Source organism: Nicotiana tabacum, chromosome 7 (genome assembly GCF_000715075.1).
Source record: "Nicotiana tabacum cultivar K326 chromosome 7, ASM71507v2, whole genome shotgun sequence".
NCBI lineage: Eukaryota > Viridiplantae > Streptophyta > Magnoliopsida > Solanales > Solanaceae > Nicotiana > Nicotiana tabacum.
In genome coordinates, this window is record NC_134086.1 from 34,363,945 (window position 1) to 34,389,808 (window position 25,864).

General features: G+C 35.6%; 1 protein-coding gene across 1 annotated transcript; it reads right to left on the bottom strand.

The window, feature by feature from the left end:
• Positions 1-643: 643 nt before the first annotated feature.
• On the bottom strand, positions 644-1,515 carry LOC107817621 (uncharacterized). The gene is made up of 2 exons (XM_016643479.1): positions 890-1,515; positions 644-842 (listed from the first exon to the last, which is right to left on the bottom strand). Exons 1-2 carry the CDS (start codon positions 1,513-1,515, stop codon positions 644-646), a joined length of 825 nt encoding a protein of 274 aa, XP_016498965.1.
• Positions 1,516-25,864: the final 24,349 nt, after the last annotated feature.

Here is a 25,864-nt window from a genome sequence, read left to right on the forward strand (position 1 = left end):
TCCATATATAGCTGTAACTTCATATTCTACCATCCCCATCCTATCCTGCACCAAACAATGAATAAACTGAGCTACAACACTTAGTAAAGTAACAATGTACCATTGGGTATCCCAGATAAACCATACTCTCCCATTTGAAGCATACTGATAATTTTTAACAGAGTTCCACCCTGCAGTTACTCTTAGCATGGTCCTACTAGCATTATGTTCTTTAACCCTTGTTTCAATTATAACTGCTAGCTTTATTCTCTGACTACTGATATACTTTTTTTTAACTCTTTTTGTTTATATCTCTTATTTACCCCTCTAATGTTCCAGAATAACCACTTCATTAGCAAGTCATTCTACCCCTACCTTTGTCAGGTGGTAAGGTGCTAGTACTCCAATTTCCCCTTTCTAATGGCTCAAAGACATTCCTCATTGTTACGACTGATAATGCTGGAAAGTTTATCAAATCCAGATCAATCCTATTTTCTGTAGCTTTGCCTTTATCTACTATTGGCTCCACAATCTGTCTATGCTGTTGAAGACGTGTCTGAACATTACCCTTCTGAACTGGTTCCTGAGCATCCCTTGGTTGCATATTCTCTCTATTTTGTAATCCTTCTTGACCTTGCTGCTGTGGAACATCTTGCCTATGTTGTTAATTTTTATCCTCTGGTTGATTAGCATGACTATCTCCACCTTTCAATGGTCTTTTGCACCTCCATTCCCTAGTGACCTTCTTAGGCTCTCTTCTCCTGCCTTGTTGCTTCTCTTGCTGCTTATTTTGTTGTTGTTTCATACCACATTTGTGCCCAACCACTAAACATTTCTGACAGAACTCAGGTTTCCAATCATACCTGACTGATTTTGCAAATGTTCTACAATTAGGGTCCATAACTCTTACCTCACTAACAAGTCTTTAGTGATATTCACTTCTATCAACATTCTTGCAAATGATACTCTAGTTTTCTTTGCAGTGCACTCATCTGCATAGATAGGAGTACCTATTGTACTAGCCATTCGACTTAATAAACCATGACCCCAACAGTTCATAGGCAGATTAGGAAATTGAACCCATAGAGGAATTTCAGTGGGAAACTCCTCATTAAAATCAAAATCTGGTGTCCAAGGCTTTAGGATGATAGGTCTGTTATTAAACGTGTATGGCCCAAAGTAGTTAATTTCTTTCATATCATCTACATTTTGAAATTTGATGTTGTAGTAACCCTCCTCATGTAAGTACAGCTCAGGCTCCACCACATTTGCCCAATTTATCCCAACAAATCTCTTCATAGCATTATAACCCGGTGTTTTCCCAATTATATAAGCTATCACGGCATTTTTCCATTTCTCTGTTTCCAGATCTACCTCTACTTTGTCTAATTGAACAACAACTTGACCATAAATGAGTTGTAGGGGTATGTAAGCTAGCGACATACTATTTTCAACTGCTCGATTCCTCTGAAATAAATTTGTCCATGTCTTAGTCTTCATAGTATCCGTCTCCTCAGGTTGATTGTTCTCCACCATCACACTACTTTTAGCTGCATGTACCAGATTTACTGTTCCATTGGTTGAACTTGGTATCTCCTTGCTTGCATGTTAAATATGCGGCTCCTCAATGTTGTTAGTTGTTGGATGAGTGTTCAGATCCAGCTTCTTCTTAACTCTAGCACTCGTCAATGATGATTCTGCTTCACAACTCGTTGCCCCCAGTTCCTGTACTACCAGTGGTGTATCTAATTGCTCCTTCTCGTTGTCCTCAGCTTAAATTCGAGCACCCACAGAGCTACCGTAGATAGCTATGGGATTCTTCCTAGGTCTACCTCGACCCTGTCCTCGTCCTCTTCCTTTGCGTTTCGCCATGAAAATACAATCAACACACGTTTACTATCATTCACCGAGAGCACGAGCGAAGAGAGAAACTTGTTCTCTTTTCCCTATTTTCCTCTTCATACATTCTCTTCCCTACTAAGAAATTTTAATTAGCTTTTACACAAAATATTTGACCCAAACTCAAAATAATATCACGTCTTATTTTAAATATTACTTTGAGTTAGTCTAAAAATTAATACATAAGTTCCTTTATAATGTTTCAAATCTATTGAATATTCTTATAATTATTTTTGTATTACGTGCAATTAAATTTTCTTTCTATTTTAGTTTCAAGATACAAATTTAGCTTTTAATTTTTATTAATAAAATTACCTACATGAGATATTTATTTAATATGTTTAAATATTTAATTTGGTATCAAATTTTTATTTTTCTTTATCTAGCAAGACTTCAATTTTGTGGTCATATCCATATTTTAAGTGTTATTATCATAACTTTAAGAACTTTCTAATCTCAAGTTTAAATAGTTTTTTCTTTTTATTTTAATATAATTTTTTTAAATTTTAATTATTTTTCTTATTTCTGCTATAATATTATCTAATATGTAATATTATCACATTTTCATGTAATTTTTTTTTATTAACTTTACACTTTATTTAATATTCTTATTCACTTCTATTTTTAATATAATATAGATATGTAATTATTTATTTTAAATTAAATATTTATTTTATTTTTAAACTATTGTTTGAAATTTTAAAATTATTTAAATTTATTAATAATATTTTGAGTTTGTATAATTTCATTATTTTATTTTTTAAAGTGATTCTTAGTATAAATATCCTCACATGATCTCTAATTTATTTATATTATTTATTATTTAATTTTTTTATCTATAGTCTTTAGTTATGTGGCCTTATCCACATGCATACTATTTCTTATTATACTTAAGAAAATTTTTCTCATATCAAATTTAAATAAATTTTATCCTTTTTATTTTGTATGATAAAATTTTTGATTTTTTTCTCTATTTGTTCCTCAAATTTTCAATTATATTATTCAATACTTAATATTATTATATTGTCATGTGGCTCAATTTCTTATTATATATTTTTATAAACAAAATCTTATCTCAAATGTTTACAACAATGGTTCCACTATCATTTATTTCTATATAATATTTCTAAAAAAAATATGAAATGGAAGAAAAGGGATCATGTGGTTAGTAATTCTAAAATAGAAATTCTTATTTTTAGAAAGTTTTGGAATCTATTTACAATGAAAATAGAAGTCAATATTAGTTGATTTATACCTTTAAGTTAAATTTGATCAAATTTGTTTTGCCTTAATTCTTATTAGATTTTGTAAATATTTTTAGATTTTGTCCGAGTGGTTAAGATTTGTTCTTCTTAAGTTAAATTTATTTAATTATATAAGAAATATTTATTTACGTATAAAATATCCATTTGCCCGATTCGTCAATATTAATATGACTTTATTATTCTTGTTATTAAAATATATTTTACTGATTATTTAATTTTTTTTACATTGTATATAATATGTATATTTTATGTAAGATCTTATTTTGTTGCTTGAATTTTTTTTTTAATTATTAAAGTCAATAAATCTTTAATATCTTAAGTTAATTTTAATTTTATTTTATATTTTAACTTACTCCAAAGTATAAATAGTCATATGTTATCTCAATTTACGTCTTTCTATATTTTTTATTTTTTTCTACTATAGTTTTTAAATTAACATTTTACCCGTATTTCTAGCTAATATTGAAGAAAATTTATGAGTAGATCATTATATGATCTAAATATAGTAGATATGGATATAAACATAAATATAAATATAGATAATAGATTAAATTTGTCTAAGATCTACCTAGATTATGTATAAGATTCATTCAACTACTTTCATTAATTATGTTTTTATTTATACTTTGTAATTATAGATATTGTCTTAAAATTGCCAAGTGACTTCATTTTAGCTTGCCACTTGGCTTAATCACAATGCATACTACTCTCCTTTTAATATAATACTAGTATTAGTATCTGCGCGATGCGCGTACACAAATCATGTCGGATTGTGATTTGGATTATTTGAATTATGTATAAATAACATTAAAATATAAATCTTCCAGATAAAAATTATAGATAATCATTAGATATTAATTAAGAAGCAAGACATGAAACCATTTCGCAAATCTCATATTGGATAACTTGTTTTCTTTTTCTATATTTATATAATCCAATAGGTTAATTTTAGTACTTGAATTTTGTTTTGTTATCAATATTAAAAATTACTAACTATGTCATGTGGTGATTTGTCTCGTTTAAACATATTAAATTATATTATTTTAATAAAATTCTCAATATTAGTTTATATTTTTGTCTAAATCATAAATAAGTCTTATTCTTTTAAATTTTACACAATTGTTTTTTGTTCTTTGCCTATAATTATTAAATTATTTATTATTTAATATTATTATACTTTCATGTGAGTTTTTCGGCTTACTAATTGACTTAATATTTTGCTTATTATCCCTTTAATAATTATCGATAAATATTATTTTATTATTCTTGAAATTTAATATATTTTACGCATTTATTATCTTACTCGAAACTATTTTACTATTTAAATCTATAAATAATATTTTGGAATGTTATTCAATTATTTAATTTATTTTATTTTAAATTAATTTAATATATTCTCACGTTATATTTATTTTATTTTCTTTATATAGTCTCTTCCCTACTAAGAAATTTTTAATTAATATTTTACCTGTAATCAAAATAATATCATATTTGACTTTAAGTTGTAACTTTGATTAGTATAAAATATTAATATAGAAGTTCCTTGATTATTATATTCCAAATCTATTAAGTTTTTTTTATATTTATTTTCTGTATTACATGCAATAAAATAAATCTCTTTTACTTTCAAGATACAAAATTTGATTTTTAATTTTAGTTAATAAAATTACTTATATTAGATATTTATTTTATTTTTTTAAATTTTAATTCTTATTTATTAAGACTTTAATTTTTGGTGGTCATATCCATAGTTTGAGCATTCTCATCGTAAATTTAAGAACTTTCTAATATTAAGCAAAATAGTCTTTTCCTTTCATTTCTAATTTTTAATTTTTAATTTTTTTTTTACTTTTGGTATTATGTTATCAAATATATGGTATTATCACAGTTTCATATGGCTTTTAATTAATTTGCCACTTTATTTAGTATTATTATCCATTACTATCCTTTAATATAATATAGATAATTTAGAAATTTTTTAATCTTAAAATAAATATCTATTTTATTTTGAAAATATTGCTTGAATTCTTAAGTGTTTTATTTCACTTTATTTTATTTTCTAAAATAATTCTTAGCATAAATATTCTCACGTTATTTTTAATTTATTTTTAATAGATAAATAACAACTTTCTCATCTCAAATTTAAATAAGTTTTATCATTTTTTTGTATGATGAAAGTTTTGATTAATTTCTCTCTATTTATTCCTTATTTTTGCTATTCTATTATTCAATACATAATATTATTACATTGTTATGTGACTTTCATTAGCTTGTTTAATTTAATATCTATTTCTACCACACTCATTTTATTATTAATCGTAAAAGTTAATTTCTTATTTGTTTGAACACATTATATCTAATGATAATATTTTCACTATCATTTTATTTCTCCATTTACTATTTCTAAAAATAATAAAATTATGAAATGAAAGAAAGCAGATCAAGTGGTTAGTTAATAATTATATTTGGAAAGCTATCAAAATTTATTTAGTATAAGAATGTGAGTCAATTTTAATTGATTTCTGCTATAAATTAAATTTGATCAAATCTAAGTTGTTTTAATCCTTATTAAATTTGTCTAAAAATCTATTTATATTATGTCTTAAAAATACTAAGTAGAAATATTTCTATTTAGATTATTTCTCCATGTATTATTTCTAAGTGACATTTTCTGAATATGCCACTTGGCTTAATGTCATGCCTCACTACATTCCTTTTAATATATATAAATAATAATATTTAAATTTTTTTCTTATCTTATAAATAACTTTATACTTTATATAAGATCTTATTTTACTGCTTGAATTTTTTTAATGTTTGAAGTCAATAAATCTTTAATATCTTAAGTAAGTTTTATTTTATATTTTAACTTACTTCAAAGTATAAATAGTCATAGGTTATCTCAATTTATGTCTTTCTATATTTTTTTATTTTTTTCTATTTTAGTTTTTTAATTAATTTTTTACCTCCATATTTCTAGCTAATTTATAAGAAAATCTATGAGTGGATCAATATATATTAAGAGAGAGAGAGTGTGAGATTAGATTTGTCTAAGATATATTTAGATTATGTATGAGATTCATTAAACTACTTCCTTTAATTATGTTTCCATTTATAATTTCTAATAATTAATATTGTCCTACAATTGCCAAGTGGCTTCATTTTAGCTTGCCACTTGGTTTAATCACAATGCATACTACTCTCCTTTTAATATAATATAGATTTTTTCTTATCTTATAAATAACTTTATACTTTATGTAAGATCTTATTTTACTGCTTGAATTTTTTTAATTTTTGAAGTCAATAAATCTTTAATATCTTAAGTAAGTTTTAATTTTATTTTATATTTTAACTTACTCCAAAGTATAAATAGTCATATGTTATCTCAATCTACGTCTTTCTATATTTTTTATTTTTTTCTACTATAGTGTTTAAATTAACATTTTACCTCCATATTTCTAGCTAATATTGAAGAAAATTTATGAGTAGATCATTATATGATCTAAATATAGTAGATATGGATATAAACATAAATATAAATATAGATAATAAATTAAATTTGTCTAAGATCTACCTAGATTATGTATAAGATTCATTCAACTACTTTCATTAATTATGTTTTCATTCATACTTTGTAATTATAGATATTTTCTTAAAATTGCCAAATGGCTTCATTTTAGCTGGCCACTTGGCTTAACCACAATGCATACTACTCTCCTTTTAATGTAATATATATGACAATTTTTTCTTTTAACTATATGTTTCATTAATAAGAAAATTCCTTTTTTTATTTTATAACGGTGTTGTCTGAGTTAATTAACTTGCATATAACTCAATTAATGCATTAATTACCTTTTAACTCCCACCAAAAAGTAATCGGATAATTCTACCAACCAAGAAGCAGATGAAAAATGAATATGAATTTATAAACAATAAAAAAAAGTTATTTAGTTTTGAAGCTAAAATAACAACTAGTTGTAAGGTAAAAATAGTAAAAGATGTAGTGAGCTACAAAATTATAATCTACTTTACTTCATTTATGCAAATGGATCAATTTGGCAATTTTAGCACAGGAGGAAATATTTTTTAAACGAGTCAACACCTGCAAAAACTAACTCACGTGGAATTTCAGAAGTTTGACAAAACCATAACTGTGAAAATTGCTTTAGAACTAATTTCTTGTTGTTCTTTTGGCCAGATAGAAATTGAACCTATGGATGGTGACATAAAAACTAAAACTAATCAAATGTCTACTTAATTATAGGAAATTTTCCTTTGTTTTAGTTATTAGCTGTAACTACCATCATCTTTGTTTGACTTGTTTCACACTAAATACTCTTTACTTGTAAAGCTCTAACCATACAATTGACCTAAAATAGTAAGTCATATCAGAAAGAATATAATGCGTATCACTAAATTTAGAAACTTTGAAAGTTAATTCTAACTGTTTACTAGTATATTTTACTCCTTTGAATTTATTGCTTTTAATTCGTATAATGCATGTGCGACTAACTTCAAGTAGAACAAAAAAAAAACATTTTTCGGACTCTAGGCTAATTCAAATTAAACTTGAGATTTACTTTATACATTAATACTGTAAAGAATTTTACTGTATCATCATAATTTAATATCTAGAAGGTAGCCTGACTTATTTTCTAGGTTACTAATCTATGATAGTTACCTCTAATCTTTTATGTTTAACCATTTGATATTCGAAACCTGACTAATCTAGATTCTAGCAGCATAAAGCCCGTTTAAGAGAAAAGTGCTACAAGAAATTTCTCCAATCCACGGATCAAACCGAAGAATTCCGGTAAGGGTAAAGGCATTCTATCTATTTATCACATCTTTTGGTGGTTATCTCTCGTTAATTTTTTAGGTGGCTGACAGTGAAAAGAAAATTACTGTAGGACTTTATTTCTACATATCTTGGCCTACAAGCAAGGGGACATTTTCTAAACATACAGTGGTGTGGGGTTTATCACTCGTTCTTTCACTCAATTACTATTATCTTTTTTACTCATTGAAAAGTAAAAGCTTGATTTTGTAGGCCATAACTGCAGTTTCGAAAATTTTGTTACCATATATTTGGCGGGTCGTAGCCCATTTAAAAGGTTTCTTCACCTTTACTCTTTTTTTTTTCAAACTGTAGATAGATATCAAGATTCGGGACAGTACTAGTTTATTTGTACGTAAATGCCCCCCTTTTTTAACTTGAAAAACGGAGCACCAATCAACTTTCTAATTTGGGTCATATCCAAAAATCGAAAATAATCCGATTCCGATTCTCTATCAGCACAGCACAGCTACTTGAAAATTTCATTCATAATTTTTGAAATTTTGAACGTATAGTATAAAAAAGCGTTTTAGTGATAACATAAATCTAATTTTATCGATTCACATTAATATCCATAAATAACAATTAGACCAAATATCAGAAGAAGAAAAAAGAAATATTGCAATATAATAGATCCTAATTTGGCGAATTGTCACTACAAATATAAGATAGACTCAGAATTTTAAGTTGTTAAATGTGGATTACCATGGTAACATCTACTTCTTTTGCCTATATATGTGTGTGTCAAAGACAATAGACATAGTCATACCAATTGTTAAGACTTCAGACCTATCACGACCTTTACTATGGATATGGATAAGATTAATGCATAACATATATATAGACTTCTATCATTTAATTATTAATTCCTCCGATCCAAAATAAGTGATTTTTTAGTTGTTTTCATACAGATTAAGAAATTCACCTTTTAACATTAATTATCAATGAAATTGACCATATTAACATTTACTATCTCTTCACATAAACAATCTTAACAAATACTCCAACACTATTTACTCCATGGGCAATGTAGGAAAAACATAATTAATTCATTCTTGAAATCTGAAAAAATCACTTATTTTGGACCGAAGGGAGTATTAATTAAAATATTTATCATCGATCTCATTAAATCACTTGACGGTAGTAGTAGCCTGTTTGGCCGTGCATCTAAAATTAATATTTTTTTTGTGAGAAACAGTTTGAGTTTGGCTAATCAATTTAAAAGCATTTTGAGCAACAATTACCTTCATTATGCATAAATTCTTTTTTTTTTTAAAGTTTTGAAAGTATTATTTGTTCATGGAATTTGATCAACTTTTTAAAAAACGTTTGAATAAAAAAATTTAAGTTCCAAAAACTAGCCCAAAAAAAGAAGGGTCAAACAAGCTATAAATTGATATGGTTGACTGGTTATCGGATGAAAATTTTGAGTCTGGAACCCAATTGTGGTTATTTTGGACTCAAAATACATAAATAGGTGGGAAAAAGTTACATTTTTATATATAGCGCCATAATTCCTGGCGCTATACATTAACAATAACGACATCATTAATGTATAGCGTCAGGTATTGTGGCGCCATACTGTAAAATCTGGCACGCCCAGGTATAGCGCCACAATACCTGGCGCTATACATACATTTTATATATAGCGCCAGGTATTGTGGCGCTATACTCCTTTTTCCTAGCCCCACCAATAATTCCTGACTTCAATAATTCAAAAGCATATAGTGCCAACTTTTTGGGCGCTATATATATATATATAAAAAAATTCCCGGCTAGCCATTTCTTATATAAAGAGGTTAGGATTGTATAGAAATTCATTCAAAATTTTTTTTAACTCTTGTTGAAACGTTTATTGTTGTTAAATTCTCTAACATTTTTTCATTATGTCTGAAGAGCGTAGAATAAGAGTTTCATTATATTGGGGGAGTGAGGTTGTGATGGAGAATAACTCCGTGGGCTACAGTTTACCTGCTCAGTGTCATGTTAAATTGCCACTTACAATAGAGTACGATAAATTGATATCGTTGTTATGCAAAAAATGAGTGTGAGGAAACGTTCAGTGATACTTAAAGTAACTGGAAGATATCCGTATTCCGTCACTCCGCAAGGGGTTGCTTTTTTACTCGGAGTTTAATATCGACGACGATGAAACTTTGAGTGATTTTCTGAGGACTTCGGACGAATGCCGAAAATTTCTTGTAATCACAATGTTGGAGATGTACATGAAGGTTGAAGCCGTTCCAAAAAACGAGGTTGTGCGTAGAAGAGATAACCCCCAGTCATCGGGTGGTTATTCTGGAGTAGTTTTTGCTGGACAGGTTACGGATGAAAGAGTTTTCCTTGATTTAAACTTATCACCGCCGGCGAATGAGCAGCGAGAAAATAATTTATACCCTGCTTTCCATAATTCACAAGACGAGTGGTAAACTTCAATTTTCATTTGTGTTAATTATGTATATTTTTGGCATATTGAATTTGTATTAACGTTCATATATTTAATAGGGGGTACCAGCCGGATATGAATTTTACAAATGGCCCATCCGATAGTCATCACCAAATTAAAAACATCTATCATGGAATTTTATCATATTACGACTTGTAAGTGAAGTGATATAGCCATATGAAAAGCATTTATTAATTCAGTAGCTTATATTTTTGTTGGTTGTGCAGTGAAAACGAGTAAATTGAACCACCCGTACTCACTCAATTGACCGAAAACGACGTATTACATCAGGATCTGGCAGATGCACAGAGTGAGGAACAGAACAGTGATTACGATAACAATGCCGATGAATCCGGAGACGAGACACCCTTTTTCGTGAGGATGGTGATGAGCAGGATGAGGAGGAAGGACCTGATTTGAAGAGAGACCCCCCGAGATTAAGAGTGTACGAGTCTGAAGTGTCGTTTCATTCAAGGGAGATTCCTTACATTGATAACTTGCCAACTGTGCCGGATGTGGAAGCTCTCACAAGGGATTTTGATGAAATACGAACAGCAATGTGGGATGAGTCTAGACCAACGATGCTTGCAAAGGGGATGCTTTTTCCCGATAAAGCGCACTTAAGCAGGGCTTGTAAAATGAACAACGTAAAAGATGTCGTGAGATGCAGGTATGGGATTCAAGTCCGATGGTATACAAGGTTGTTTGCTGTAGGTGGTTTTGACCATGTAATTGGATATTGCGTGCGACCAAGAAGAAGACAGGTATGTGGAAAGTGGATAAATACATTCCCACCCACACATGCGAAATGGACACATTCAACGGGAATCACTTCAACTTGGATATTGACTTGATTTCTTTTGTACTTATTCCGTACCTCGAAGCGTCCATAAGGTATACAATCAAAGAGTGCATTACATCAGACCACAAGGAATATGGTCATACCATTACGAAAAGAAAGGCATTTCTCGGGCGCAAACGAGCGTTTGAAATTGTGTACGGTAATTGGAATAAGTCATTTGCATCTCTGCCAAAGTACATGGCTGCACTGCAGCACTTTAACCCCGTGAAAGTTGTTGAATGGAAGCTTGAGCAGAGTTTGGGAACACCAAAATACATATTCAATTACGTGTTCTGGGCGTTTACGCCAACAATTGATGGTTTTTCGCATTGCCGGCCCGTAATATCCATAGACGGAACTCATGTCTATGGAAAGTACGATATCAAACTATTGATAGCCGTGGCAGTGGATGCTAATGGACAGATATTTCCTATAGCTATTGCTGTTTGTGCCAATGAAAGCACGGAGATGTAGACGCTGTTTTTGAACCACCTAAAAGAGCATGTTGTCAAACAGCGTTCAGGTATTTGTCTAATATCTGATCGGCACGGTGGTATATTAAGTTCTGTGGAGAACTTGCATGCATGGCAAGGACCTTATGCATACCACCGTTACTGTGTGAGGAACTTCAAGGCCAATTTCCAGAAGGCACATCCCAATAAGGATCTACATGATTTGATGTGGATGGCAGCAACAGACCACCAACAACATAAATTCCGGAGGCATATGGATTCTATCAGGCAAGAAGACGGGGCAGCCTATCGTTGGTTAATGCGACATGACCCTGAAAAGTGGACGTTGCATGCGGATGGTGGCAGACGATGGGAAATTCTTACTACAAACGTGTCAGGGTCCTTCAACAGGTTATTGAAGTCGGCAAGAGGATTGCCCGTCATAGCCATGGTGCGGATGTCGTTCAAGCAGATGGCGGAGAGGTTTGTTGAACGGTATGCAGCTGCAACGGAATTGATGGAGAGGGGTGTTGAATTTATGCCAGTGCCGATGCAGAGATTTGAGAAATACAGACGGCGAGCACATTGGCATTCATTTTTGCAGTATGATAATGAAAGAGGTATTTTTGAAGTTCGCACTGCTATCCATAATAATCGGGGTAATAATGTACATACCCTAAATGAATCAGCAAGATTATGCTCCTGTGGGAAATGGTCCATCTACCACATGCCTTGCTCACATGCCATCAAGTGTTTTCAATGTGTTGGTTATGCGGAGACCAACTATGTTGATCAACAATATAGTGTTTCCAAGTACCTAAACACATATAGTGGTCAGTTGCAGCCAGTGGGTGCTGAGCATTATTGGCCTCCGGAACCATTTAAAATGGTGTGTAACAAGTCCTATTTGCGTAAAAGACAGGTGCAGAAGAGAACGCGTATACGGAACCAAATGGATGTTAGTGACACCGTTTATGCGCGCAAATGTGGTATATGCTCGCAAACAGGACATGACCGTCGTAAATGTCCTTCAGCTGGTTTGGGTGGCAAAACTAATCAAGCTCGTGGTGGGTGTTCTTCTAGTGTACCTAACTACCCATGAGTTGATGTTGTAATAATTAGTTGTTATGTCTATGTTGCAAGATTTATGAAATAAAATTATGCTTGTTAACTATGATTTGTACTTTCCCATTTTACCTATTTAAATAATAATTTAATAAAATTATTTGTATATTTATTATGTGTGTGTTGTCTTGTCGAACTGAAAAAGCTAACCAGCTGACATAAAGTTGTCTTGTCAACATCATGATATTTAACACACAAAGTATAGCGTCATTAGATAGTACGTTATGTGTGTGTTGTCTTGTAGAACTGAAAAAGCTGACCAGCTGACATAAAGTTGTCTTGTCAACATCATGATATTTAACACGCAAAGTATAGTACCATTAGATAGTACATTATGTGTATGTTGTCTCGCCTATAAATAACGTGCTCATTGTAGTTATTTTGTGTGCTCAAAATTTACTAAAAACAAATATTTTATTAAAAGTAAGGTTTTTTACTAAAAGCAAATATTACACAAATGGCTCAACCTCTTCGTCCACCAAAGTGCAACTGTGAAAAAGCATGTTTGATGCAAAATTGTTGGGACAGTGGTGAAGTTGGACACCGCTATTGGCATTGTATGAATCAGTTTTACAAGGTTCCCGGCGAATCTATTTGTGATTTTAAGGAATGGGTTGATGAACCATGTTATCAGGAATGTTACAGAATAGTTTCTTCATAATATGTGTTTAAGACAACGGGAACATGAAAAAGAAAGCAATAAAATTATTGCAGACTTGAGGGCGAACCTGAAGGAGGTGGGAGACAATGGAATTGTGAAGCACAAAAGGAACGTAAAAAAATACAAACTGGAACTTGCGGAGGTGAAGGCGAAACTGAAAGAGGTAGAAGAAGAAAAAGAACAACTGGAAGAACGATTTAAGTGGTTGGAGCGGAGAATAAATAGCAACCGGGGCTAAACATTGGCATGTATGTGTTTAGTGTATTTTTCATATTTCATGTATTTTTATTATGTTGGCCTGCTATGTTTGTGTTTGTGATTGTGTTTGTGCTGTAGTAATATTTTCCTTATTTGTTGTACTAAATTTTATTTTAATTGAAGTAGAAGTTATGTTTAAGTGCTTGTGTTGTACTAAATTTTATTTTAATTGAAGTGGAAGTTAAGTTTAAGTGCTTGCATTGTACTAAATTTTATTTTGTGAAACTATCAAACGAATGGAGAACTAAAAAAAGTAATGTGTATATTCGATTAAATATTGTTGTTAATATATACAAAAATATTATTTACACCATATCAATGTGTCCCGCATCCGGTGTGTCTCAATGCAGCCGCTGGCCTGAGGCGCATCCCCTCCCGCCCAAGTACGCTATCAGGATCATCATCATCAAGTCGTCTCCTTATAGCTGGATGCAGCGCAGGATGACATTTATCGGTGGTGTTGTCAGCTCCAGTAGAAGGCTACATAATAATATGAAACTTAGTATAGAAAACTACATAACAATTCACAACAATTTATATAGTCTTACCATCATCGTCTCTAGATCCTGAATGTAGTCATCTGTCGTTGCATCGCATGAAGCCTTAAAAAGGAAATTGATAAATTTAAAGAAAATAAACAAGTTACAATTAAAAAATTCAAATTCAATACTAATAAACTCATACCTGCGCATGTGATGTGGAGCCATAACTCAGTCGGCGCCCACTATAAATATCTCGGGTCGGTCAATCCTCAACAGTGGTAGACGGGCCTGGGAAGTATCTACCCCAATCCACTCCTTGAATATCCGAGCCTATGATCAATAATTGACCCGATGGCGTCACCTGCAATGGCACTGGAGTGCGATAAATTCCAAGGCTGTAAGACGGCATATCCGTCTCATGCATGCCACCTGCCATATCAGCAGACCACCTCCTCTCCGCCCACGACCATGTCGTCCGGCACCACCAGCTCGTCGGCCACCACCAGCTCGTGGGATACCATGACCTCGATGGTACTGCGTTGGGTCCATATAATCAGCCTCGTGTGCCAAACGCTGATCCGATCGGGCTCACTGCAGTGTCTGGGCAGCCACATCCATGAATCGACGACTATACTCCTGCATGGCCACAGGATCGTGGACATAACTCTACATCTGCTGCCCCATATGATAGACGGTATGCAATCCAATCGCCTGCACAAAGTAAAAAATATAAACTACATATTTGGCACTAAATTACAGGTATATAACTAATAATAACAGAAAACATACCAGGGCCTCGTGTCTCCTGGCGCATGGGACGTACCGACTATGTTCCTGATGAACTGGGTTCCCGATAAAAAGTCAGGAAACAATGCGGTACCATGCCATATAACGTTGAATAAGAAAGTGCTGCGGAGGTGGGGTCAAGTCCCCTCGCCTGTCCCAAGTACCTAACTGCTCGTTAAGCCATGCCATAAATGTGTCGTCCGCCCTGGACCGATCATCCCTCTCATAATGTAAAGCATGCCATGCAGGCGGAGTCGGTATAGGTTGCGGCAGACCAAACTGACGAAATACCCGCTCGGAGGCATGGTGCTCAACAATATCAAGGCATATGATCGGGACAGAAGCCCTCCAAATATGTCGGCCGAACGTGCAATACGCTGGCAGGGTACCTATCACCTCATCGATGTACGACGTCCAGATGAAGTATCAAATAAGAACACAAACCGTTAGTAAGCACAACACTAAGTTAATCTATAACAAGTAAGTTTAGTTAGATATTCACCTGTGCGTCCTCCAGCAGATCCAACACATCCCTGCAGAGGGGGAGATTATGATGGGCATCATACTCTCGTGCAAGAGTACGACGCATAACCCACCTACAGGCTAAAGGGAGTTGTAGAATTTCTACATTAGCCGGTAGCTGTGGTAGAGGTGGCTGAAACTACAGAAATCGCTCCCAGACCATAACCTAACATACAAAGTTGACGTAAAGTATAAGATTAACTATAACTAGGTAGAATTGTAACTAATGGACATATTATTTGAATATGTTGTCACCTGTAGAAGCGACAGAAAGCCACCAACGTCTCTCTGTGTGCTAATGCAAGCCCGACACATCTGCCTGTACTGATATGAGATGATAGCACCACCCCAGCTGTAGATGGTTGTATCCTCGAACCGGCAATATGATGCAGAAAACGGAGGCTCACTAGGTTCCCCGAAGTGTTCGGGAACAAGACCCCCCCCCCAAATAGAAGGAGCAACAACAGCCTCGTATATCGTTGTACATCCACCTCCGCTGACTCGTCGGTGATAGTATGGTGGATCTGCACCAGGTGGTCTCTAATGGGGACCAACTGTATACGACTGGACCTAGACGCTACTGCCTTGTCCTCCGACATAAATCCCGTGAGCATGTGCAGCATATCCCAATATGCCTGCCGCGAATAATATCTCATGGTCGCAGGCAGTATAACTAGCAAGCCATCAGCGCACAAGCCATATAAAATCTCAGCGTTCTGGAGTGTGATGGTGGCCTCGCCGATGGGCAAATGGAAAATGTGCGTCTCCGGTCGCCACCGCTCAATCAAGGCCGTGATCAAAGCATAGTCGAGCTGTATCCAGCCAATCCTACATTTGTATTTTGGCTCTTGAGCCGCTTCCCGTAGGATTGTAAGTGTAAAGCTTGTATGATAGTAATTTCTTTGAGACACGAAGTGTTTTTGCAATAACCAGAATGCTTCTTCAAATTATTGATACATGCATACATGTTTTGCCGTCGGGGATCGACTATTCTATATGGACACGGTTCATTTGACCGTTTGGCCCATTACAAAGTTCTCCTATCGAGGCCCTCTCAAGCGTGAAGTATTTTCCTCAAAATATAACTGTTGATACCCAATTTTTCCCTAAGTATTTTTTTACACTCAAAATACTTTCAAAATAACATATATGTGCATACATAAGCATGCCCAAGTGTTTTGGTATTTTTCCCAATTTTTTAAAGACTTTCAAAACCAATTTATTGTCTATTTTAGCAGCGCAAAATCCATAATTATTCCCAAAATCATCATTTTGGTGAATAATTTATTTATTTCTCATATGTACACCAAAATATAATTAAGGTAATTTTTGCATATTTTTACAAATTTATTTGGTATTTAAAAGCTAAATTGCACGTAATTGCAATTATAGCCTATTTTACAATTAACAGCATTTCATAATTATTAAATTATTTCCAGTATTTTTAAATTAATACTTATACCTTATTAATTAGTTCAATGCTTTTAATTTGTTTTAAAAATCATTTTAACTATTTTATATAAAATAAAAAGGGAAAACTGGCTATTTAATATTTAGCCTCATTTCATTGCAATTATAGCCCATTCGGATTTCAATTTTAGCTCTCAATTTACACAGTCCTAATCCCAATTGGACCGACCCATATTTTCAATTAATCAACCCGGCCCAGCTCCGATTTAATCTGAGTCGTTGATCAAATGAGATCAATGACCCAGATTTGATTTCCTTAATTAAATCGAATTACCCCCCAGACCCTTCATTTCCACAAGATTCTCTATCTCTCTCTATATCGTCTCTCACTCTCCCTTCTCTCTAGAACTGGTTCTCTCTTCTTCTCCGATGAACTCACCGCCTCTCCAACCACCTCCAGCCTCACCCATTTCGGCCACCAGTCGCCGTGAAACCTTACCTCATTGATTCCCTCTATCGGTGAGACCCCAGAAGCCTCCGCCATATGAGATGGTCACTAAAGGCTTGGTCTGGTTTGTCTCCGGCCTTTCTCCGATGGGTTTTGGTCCGATGGTGCTATGGGTTTTGTATTATTTGCTCGTTCGTGTGATCTTCTAGGTTGTTCTCCGAGTTCTATGCTTTAATTTTTGTTGTTAGGGTTCCAACCTTCTACTGTTTCTGTGATTTCTTGCTTAGGGTTCTCTGATTTTCATGCCTATTGTGTTTTATAGGTCTAATTGTTCATCGTTTACCAAATATTCTGCTGATTTTGTGCATCTCTTCGAATCCCTAATTTGTATATGTTTTCCTTAGAAGTTTTACACTGATTTTTGAATCACTTCCTTATTCGTGAAATGCTCTCCTTACTTAGCATTGATTCTCTGTGACTTTCAATTTCATCCGTGATTCTTTGAACAAATTTGTATGCATAATATGCTGTCCTTATACTTTCCTTACTTGAAATATTCTGTATTCAGTCCTTATCACATGCATCATACTCTTACTACTCCTATTATGGAAATACCAGTCTTGCAAATAATAATTTCCTTATTTGATACAATTTGTACCCGTTTGAGCTATGACTCCCTAATTGAAGGGAGTCCGAGGCTTTAATTGATTCTAATAGGCATTATTTCCATAACTATGATCAGTTTATACGTGTTACCTTATTTTCCACTTGTTTTCAAAAACTATAAATAGTCTACCCTGTCTTTGGCATAAGACAAGAACAATCACTGTTCTGAACTCTCTCTTACACACATAAGCATCTTCACTGCTCTCTCTCTCTTATTTTTTCTACACATTTTCTCACTTCTACTGGTTACCCAGCCGGCTGAAAGCCAAGATTGAGTAGCTTGTTACTCTACTGCTGAATTGCTCTGCTTCTCTTGGTCTGCATACACTCCTGCTCTACTTCCCTGCACACCACTGCTTTATATTATCTTACTCTTGACTGGCATGTCTCCTATTTGATTTACAGTTCCCAAAACAACATGTTTTATGTGTATTGCACTTCCTCTTGTTCCTTTTTATGCTTCTACTTATGGTTCTGCTGTTCTCAGTGCAATTAGCATGCCTCTGTGTTAATTGATGTGTCTATCTTTCCCTTAATTCAGCATGCCTACTACTTCCTTTATTTGTCTAATGCATGTTTTTCCTTACCCCAGTACAATTATCAGCATGTAACCCTGAACCTCTTTGGTAAAAAATATTGTGACTACCTAAGTTCTGAAATGCTTTTCTCTGATGACTATGTATGTGCAACTGTGCTCTTACATGTGAACTACTTGTCCCCATGCCCCCTGTCCCCTGTTTGTGTTTGTTTCCCTGAACTATATGTAATGTTTTGATTCTGAGATTGTCTTACTCACCTCCTTACAAAAACTGTCATACTCTTCTATTTTTTTAAGAACTGATCCTATATGGATCATGTTAAACTTTTTTCTCCTCTCAACTCAATTTCTTTAAAAACTCTATCACACACTCTCACCACTCTTAGAGATTAGGTCCTACCCCCTTAGTGTAAGCATTGCTTTGGGTACCTTTTGAGTGCTCACTGAACTTTGATGCACAAGGCTGGTAATTCCACACTGCACTTGTTCAACATTTTAGTAAATGTTTGGGTGCTGGTATTGGCCAGGGGCCCAATGGGGCCCTAGGGAGCTTTGCTGCACCCAGACCATGGCTGTGAAACTCGAAAGATGTGAGACTGGAAGATTGTGCCTGGTTGAAGGCTCCCTATAGAATAACTTCTTATTTTTCTTTATTATTGTAATTCCGCTATCATGGTTTGTAACAACTTGTAAACAACTGATTGGGGTTGAATAGTGAAATTGGGTGGGGTTATGCATGCCTAGTTTAAATAATGGGTAGAAAACATGCTTATAGGACTTTACTTACTTGTTTGTGCAATAGATATCGTGTATAGGACATGCATCTCATATAGTAGTAATCCTGTTTTAGACTCTTTACTTTCAGCTTGTTGTCATACTCATTTCGTAATCACGACTAGCTAATAACTAACGAATAACTGTTAAAATAACTGGTGCATTCTCACTGGCATTTAGAGACCATGTTTTAGGACTTTTATGTGCATTAGACACCATGTTACTTAGGGTCTTTATTTTTGTCCGAGTTGCAATTTGCTGAACGCCTCGCCAATATGTTTAATCTAATAGTACAAGTCTAGTTAACTGTGTTCTTTTAAAACTGGGATTAATATGCATGTTCACCCTTTAAGATAAGTAGGCAATACATATGACGCCTAGGTAAGCTTTAGGCCTAGCCTCTTTTAACTTTCTGAACCCTGTTGCCTCTCTGAAGTTTGCTCTGTTTTTTTGCTAAGACTTCCGCCCTGTTTTGAGATAATCTCAGAATCGTGCATCTGTTCTATCATGTCTTCCACTGGGTTATCTTTCCTGTCTAGAATCATGCTACTTTTTCTACGACTTATCAGGATACTGCATCTTTAATGCCTCTACTATATATTCAAAGTGTGTTTTAACAAGTTTATCTATACTTTCACTAATTTCTAAACTGCTGTCACTTATTCCTTTTCTTTTTAAAAAACTCATATCTTTGAGACCTTAAATGTGTTTGAGACGTGCTGATTACATGCTTACTTGTGGAGGGATCTGTGAGCTTTTTATTTGCCTTTGTGTGTAGTCCTACTTGTTATGTATGTCGCTTACCATTTTATCCTTTAAACCTAAGGGTTCAACCTAGTCCTCACCCTGTAGGCATAGTAGTCCTAAATACCATCTAGGACTTATAGGATGGGACGTGCAATAGCACGCAATAAGCTTTCGTGACCCAATCACGCGTTTAAATACCTTAATGGGGTGGGAAGGGTAGAATATGGAGATGATGACCGATGCGCTAATATCACGTGCGACCCCTCTTTTGAGGAGTGATTGCTGGACATTGCTTTGAAGTGATCCATATTAATCACAAACCTAGGACCCCTTTTCTTTATTTACTTCCTTTAGAATTGTTTAAACTTTTCAAATCCTTGCTCTCTTTCTACTTACTTTCATAAGTTTCAACCTAATTGCAATGTTATATGCCAGTCCTTATTTGAGCCTTGATTGTTTACTTGTAAATTCACAATTGTAACATGGCCGGGACCACACTAGTGGATCTTGAGGGGTGCCTAACACCTTCCCCTCGAGATAATTTCTAGCCCTTACCCGAACTCTGGTTTTCCAACTCAAACCTTTCTTAAAGTGTCCTAATGCACTATAATCATTAGGTGGCGACTCTCCAATTCCAAAGACCTAATTCTCGAAAGGGAATAGAGTTGTCCTCCCAATGTCGTATACCCGATTTCGATTGACCCGTAGAAAAAGGGGGCGTCGACAGCATGGCGACTCTACTGGGGAACTTCTTTAGGCTTTTACCATTGCATGTTGCTTGTGACTTTACTATCTCATTAATTGCTTTATTTACTGTCTTTTATTCTTTCACTACGAAACTGACTTGACTTTTCATGTCTTTTCTTTCCTTTAACTACTTTCCTTTACTACTTTATTTCAATATTGTTGTAATTACTACTGTTATTGCAATCACTTATCCTATAAACGTGGAAATACATGTCAATCTGCTTCATTCTTGTAAACTGCATCTTCAACATCATATTCTACTCGTGCCAAACAAATACCATAGCAACGCTTATAATGAGTGGTTGCACTCTTCCAATATTATCACCCTTTAAATTTGGCAAAGGCGTATTTGCGGTAAAACCAGTCGATCAGCGGTGCAGTCGACGGTTCCGTATCTTTCCCTCTTGAGTTGTCCGCTCAAGGGTACCTGTCTAATACCCCGATAGAAACCTTACTCTGTTTAACTGTGCATGCATCATGGTCAAACCTAGCTGAGTCAGTTATGTTGTCCATATAATGACTCATTAAGATAGCCTTGTCCAAAGTCCATCGGGTTTCCCTGAAACCCAAACGGACACCTACATGTTCTGTGCATTTATTTGGAGAACTAAATGATTTTTATGCTGATTATTGGCATTAAATAGTTGAGTCCGGTGGGGGTGAGGTCCTAACCCTTTTGTTTTGCAGAAAATGAATGACAAAGTTCCTGATTTCGGTATGGTAAACATACCTTCACTCTTGCAGACTTGGTGGAGAAACCTCCCATCGAGCAACCAAATCAACGAATGGAAAGAGATAGTCACCAAGGTTAGTGAGAAGTTAGAATACCTGGAGTACAACTTGCTGGAATTGGAAGGGAAAGTGAGGAAAAGTGTCATCGACTGTCAAAACGCTGAGTAAGGCAAAGGAGAACGTTTGGTGATAGCATTTTTACTGGAAAATCTGCGCGAGCTGGAGCACTTGATCAATGAGAGCATTCAACCTGAAGAAGGTCCTTCTAGGACCAAGTAGTTAGGAGTCTTTTATTTTGCTTTAATGATGTAATAAGGCCAATGGCCACTAGTGATATTTTACTTTCCGTTATTTAGTGTTGTTTTGAATTCGTCTTATTTTTATCAATAAAATGAGGCATTTAGCATTATAATTTCTCCAAATTAATTTATCGCTAGGCCTACCTCGGGCACAACGAGGCACCCAAATTAGGACGCGATTTACATCCTTGCACAATTTGTTTAAATACCGTGACATTTTTCTTCATAATCCGCACTAACTTGTTACCTTTTTTGTTTTTCTTTTCTTTTATTATTCCCCTCCCCAAAGGTTAGTTCGTGCATTCTGGCACCATCATCATACAGTACAAGATCCAAGGGCCCTCCACCTCCTCCTCCTCCGAGTCCTATCCGGAACAAGAACAAAGGTAGAATGGGAGATTCAAGCGCCAGAAAGGAAATTGAAAGAATTGAGATTCTTCAGGATACCCCGGTTACTAAAGAAACTGCTGCCCAACTTGAGCAGAAATTATTGAAGCTCCGAGAAGAACTGGACCAAGATCGGAACTTAGCAAATTTATCATTCTCTCTCACTGCTCCTGATGTCAACTTTCCAAATGCTCAAAATCCCGCACCTCTACAGAACACCCCACAACCACAAATGCAACCCACTCATGCTCAACACTACAACACATGCCACACTCCAAACAACACTCCACTACTCATTCCTGAACTACTGAACACCACAAACGACCACCTCCACAACACTCCCATCTACGTAGATACCATACACCACTACACTCAACCAATCTCAAGTGCACCTGAGTCTGATGACAAGGACTCTCTTATCAGAAACTTGGCAGCAGAACTCAAGAAGTTGACCAGCCGAGTTCAGGGCATGGAAGGAAACAAAGGCATAGAGGAGCTGAATTATGAGGACCTCTGCATTCAGCCAGATGTTGAACTTCCGGAGGGGTACAAACCTCCCAAGTTCAAAATGTTCGATGGCACAGGAGATCCCAGAGTCCATTTGAGGACATATTGTGATAAGCTAGTCGGAGTCGGAAGGAATGAGAAAATCTATATGAAACTCGTCATGAGAAGTCTGAAGGGGGATGCTTTATCCTGGTACATCAGTCAGGACCCCAAAAAATGGACAAGCTGGGTAGATATGGCATCAGATTTCATGGATAGGTTCCGATTCAATACAGAGAATGCACCGGATGTATTCTTCATCCAGAATTTGAAGAAGAAGCCTATCGAGACATTCCGCGAGTATGCTACTCATTAGAGATCAGAGGCTGCTAAGGTCAGACCGGCCTTAGAAGAGGAATAGATGAACAGATTCTTCGTCCGGGCTCAGGATCCACAATATTATGAGAGGTTGATGCTGATCGAGGGCCTGAAATTCTCCGATATCATCAAGCTGGGAGAAAGAATTGAGGAAGGCATTAAGAATGGTATAGTTACTAATCTTGAAGCATTGCAGGCTACCAACAAGGGTTTACAGTCTGGTGGCACGTCCAAGAAGAAGGATGTGAGTGTCGTGATGGTCGCACATGGAGCCAAATCACCACTAAAATACCACACTTACCCGTCACCTCCACTTACATATTAACCCATCCCAAATTACCAAGCACCCACACCATCTTACCAAAATCCACCACCCGTTTACCAATCATCCCCACTTCCCGCATATCAACCCATTTCACCCAGATACTCTCAACCTGCACTTATTTACCAAGCTTATAATGCCCAACCCTCTCACTACCAATCACCTCCCACTCGCCAAAATTTCCCTAGACCTAGACCAAATTTTGACCGCAGACCTCCCAGACAATATACAGCCATCGCTGAGCCAATTGACCAGCTGTATGAGAAACTTAAAGCTACTAGTTATGTCTCCCCTATCCCTGCCATAACTTTAGAAAATCCTTCCCAGTGGGTCAACCCTAATAAGACCTATGTGTACCACTCCGGCATGAAGGGACATACCATTTACGAGTGCCGCTCGTTGAAGGACAAGATTCAAACTCTGATCGACAATAAGGTTATCGTAGCAAAGGAGCTCGCTTCTAATGTCCGCAACAACCCTCTGCCTTACCACAACTGTGGAGACATTCACATGATCGAGATCGAAGATGACTGGGACCCCAAGGGGTCGATAGGATTAATTACTGAGGATGATGAGCCAAAGAAACTGACAGTCAAACTTAACCTGATTGTTGTGCAGAATCGGCCCTCCAGGGGCGATGAAGTAAACATGTCTATACCTCTTGAATTTGAAGCACCTTCTTCTATGAAAGTGGCCGGGCCAATTGAGGTTGAGTTTGGGGCTCCAAAAGCACCTGTACCCTTTGAAGTTGATGTGTTACCACCGAGGGTACCCATTGCTGTAGCAATGTTAGACATAGCACCGTTCCACTCAAATGCCATACCATGGGATTACACAGCTGAAGCTAGGAGGAAAGGGAAGACCAAGATGGGAGAAGCAATTGTTGCACAGGGTATGACCAGAATAGGCAGGGTTTACACCCCAGCGCACGTAGCTGAGTCCAGTAAGCAAGCCTCTAGACGGACTACTGAAACTGGTCCCGATGATCTTTGGAGGAAAATACAAGCTAAGGAGTATTCGGTCGTTGAGCAGTTGAACAAGACACCAGCACAGATCTCTATCCTAGCTCTTCTACAGAGCTCTAATGCACACAAAAATGCCTTGATGAAGATATTGAGTGAAGCTTATGTGCCCAGCAACATAACTGGAGGCGAAATGGCAAATATGGTAGGTCAAATACTGGAAAACCAGAAAATCACCTTCCACGAAGATGAGCTGCCGCCGGAAGGACTGAGTCACAACATGGCCCTGCACATCACCGTGCAATGCGAGGATTACTTCATTACTAGAGTCTTGATCGATGGAGGATCCAGCCTCAACATCTGTCCGTTGATAACTCTCAGAACATTGGGAAAGAGCCTGCACGAGATCAAAGATGGGGCCATCAATGTCAAAGCCTTCGATGGGTCCCAAAGGTCTACTATCGGAGAGATCAACCTATGCTTGCAAATGGGGCCAACCTGGTTCGACGTTGACTTTCAAGTGATAGATGTCCCAACATCCTACAATTTGCTGTTGGGACGACCATGGATCCACGCCGCTGGAGCTGTAGCATCGACCCTGCATCAGGCAGTGAAGTTTGAATAGAATCACCAAGAGGTGATTATTCATGGCGATGGTAGAAACCCCATATATAGTCACCAGACCATCCCGATGATTGGAGGCAGAAGGAGAATAGGCGGAGAAACATACCACCACATTGAAAGAGTCAACGCTGTAGACAAATATAAATGGTGGGATAACAAGATTGAAAGTATCCTGAATTGGTGTGGATACGAACCTGGAAAGGGACTCGGCAAAAACCTCCAAGCAATCGCCAAACCCATCAAGTTGAAGAAACATGGCACTACATTTGGTTTGGGGTATGAGTACACTTGGGAGGAGTTCAATCACTGGTCGCCACCATGGTGCGGTCCCTACTACCTACTGGAGCATCTGATACCTCACCTGGAGCAGACCTTCCAGCCGACAGACATCATATATGGATCAGAGGAAGATGAAGCATTGGCAACCATGAAGAATCTATTTCTGGAAGACGATGATATGGACTACCGTGTTATTTTCGAGGATGAAGGGGAGGAAGGCCCTTCTATACAAGTTGTGAACCGAGGAGAGCGCCTCAACAATTGGTCAATCAGAACCACCAGGGCCCGGAAAGCTTCGGGGTAGCAAGGCTAAACAAAAGCACCATGCATCACATTTTACTTTTTACTAGCTGATTTTATTTCCGCATTGTCTTTAAGTTTGAAAAGAACTCTGATATTCAAAACAATTATGAATTTAATCGAAGCATTTCAGTTTATTATATATCTCGCTCTTATTATTTTTCCTGTCATTCACTTTATTTTACACAACATTACTATTACTTGTCTTGACG

Coding starts and splice junctions, on each gene's coding strand:
- LOC107817621 (XM_016643479.1), bottom strand. CDS start 1,515: ATGGTGGAGAACAATCAACCTGAGGAGACGGATACTATGAAGACTAAG. Junction 843..889: donor ACTAAAGACTTGTTAGTGAG/GTAAGAGTTATG, acceptor AAAATCAGTCAG/GTATGATTGGAAACCTGAGT.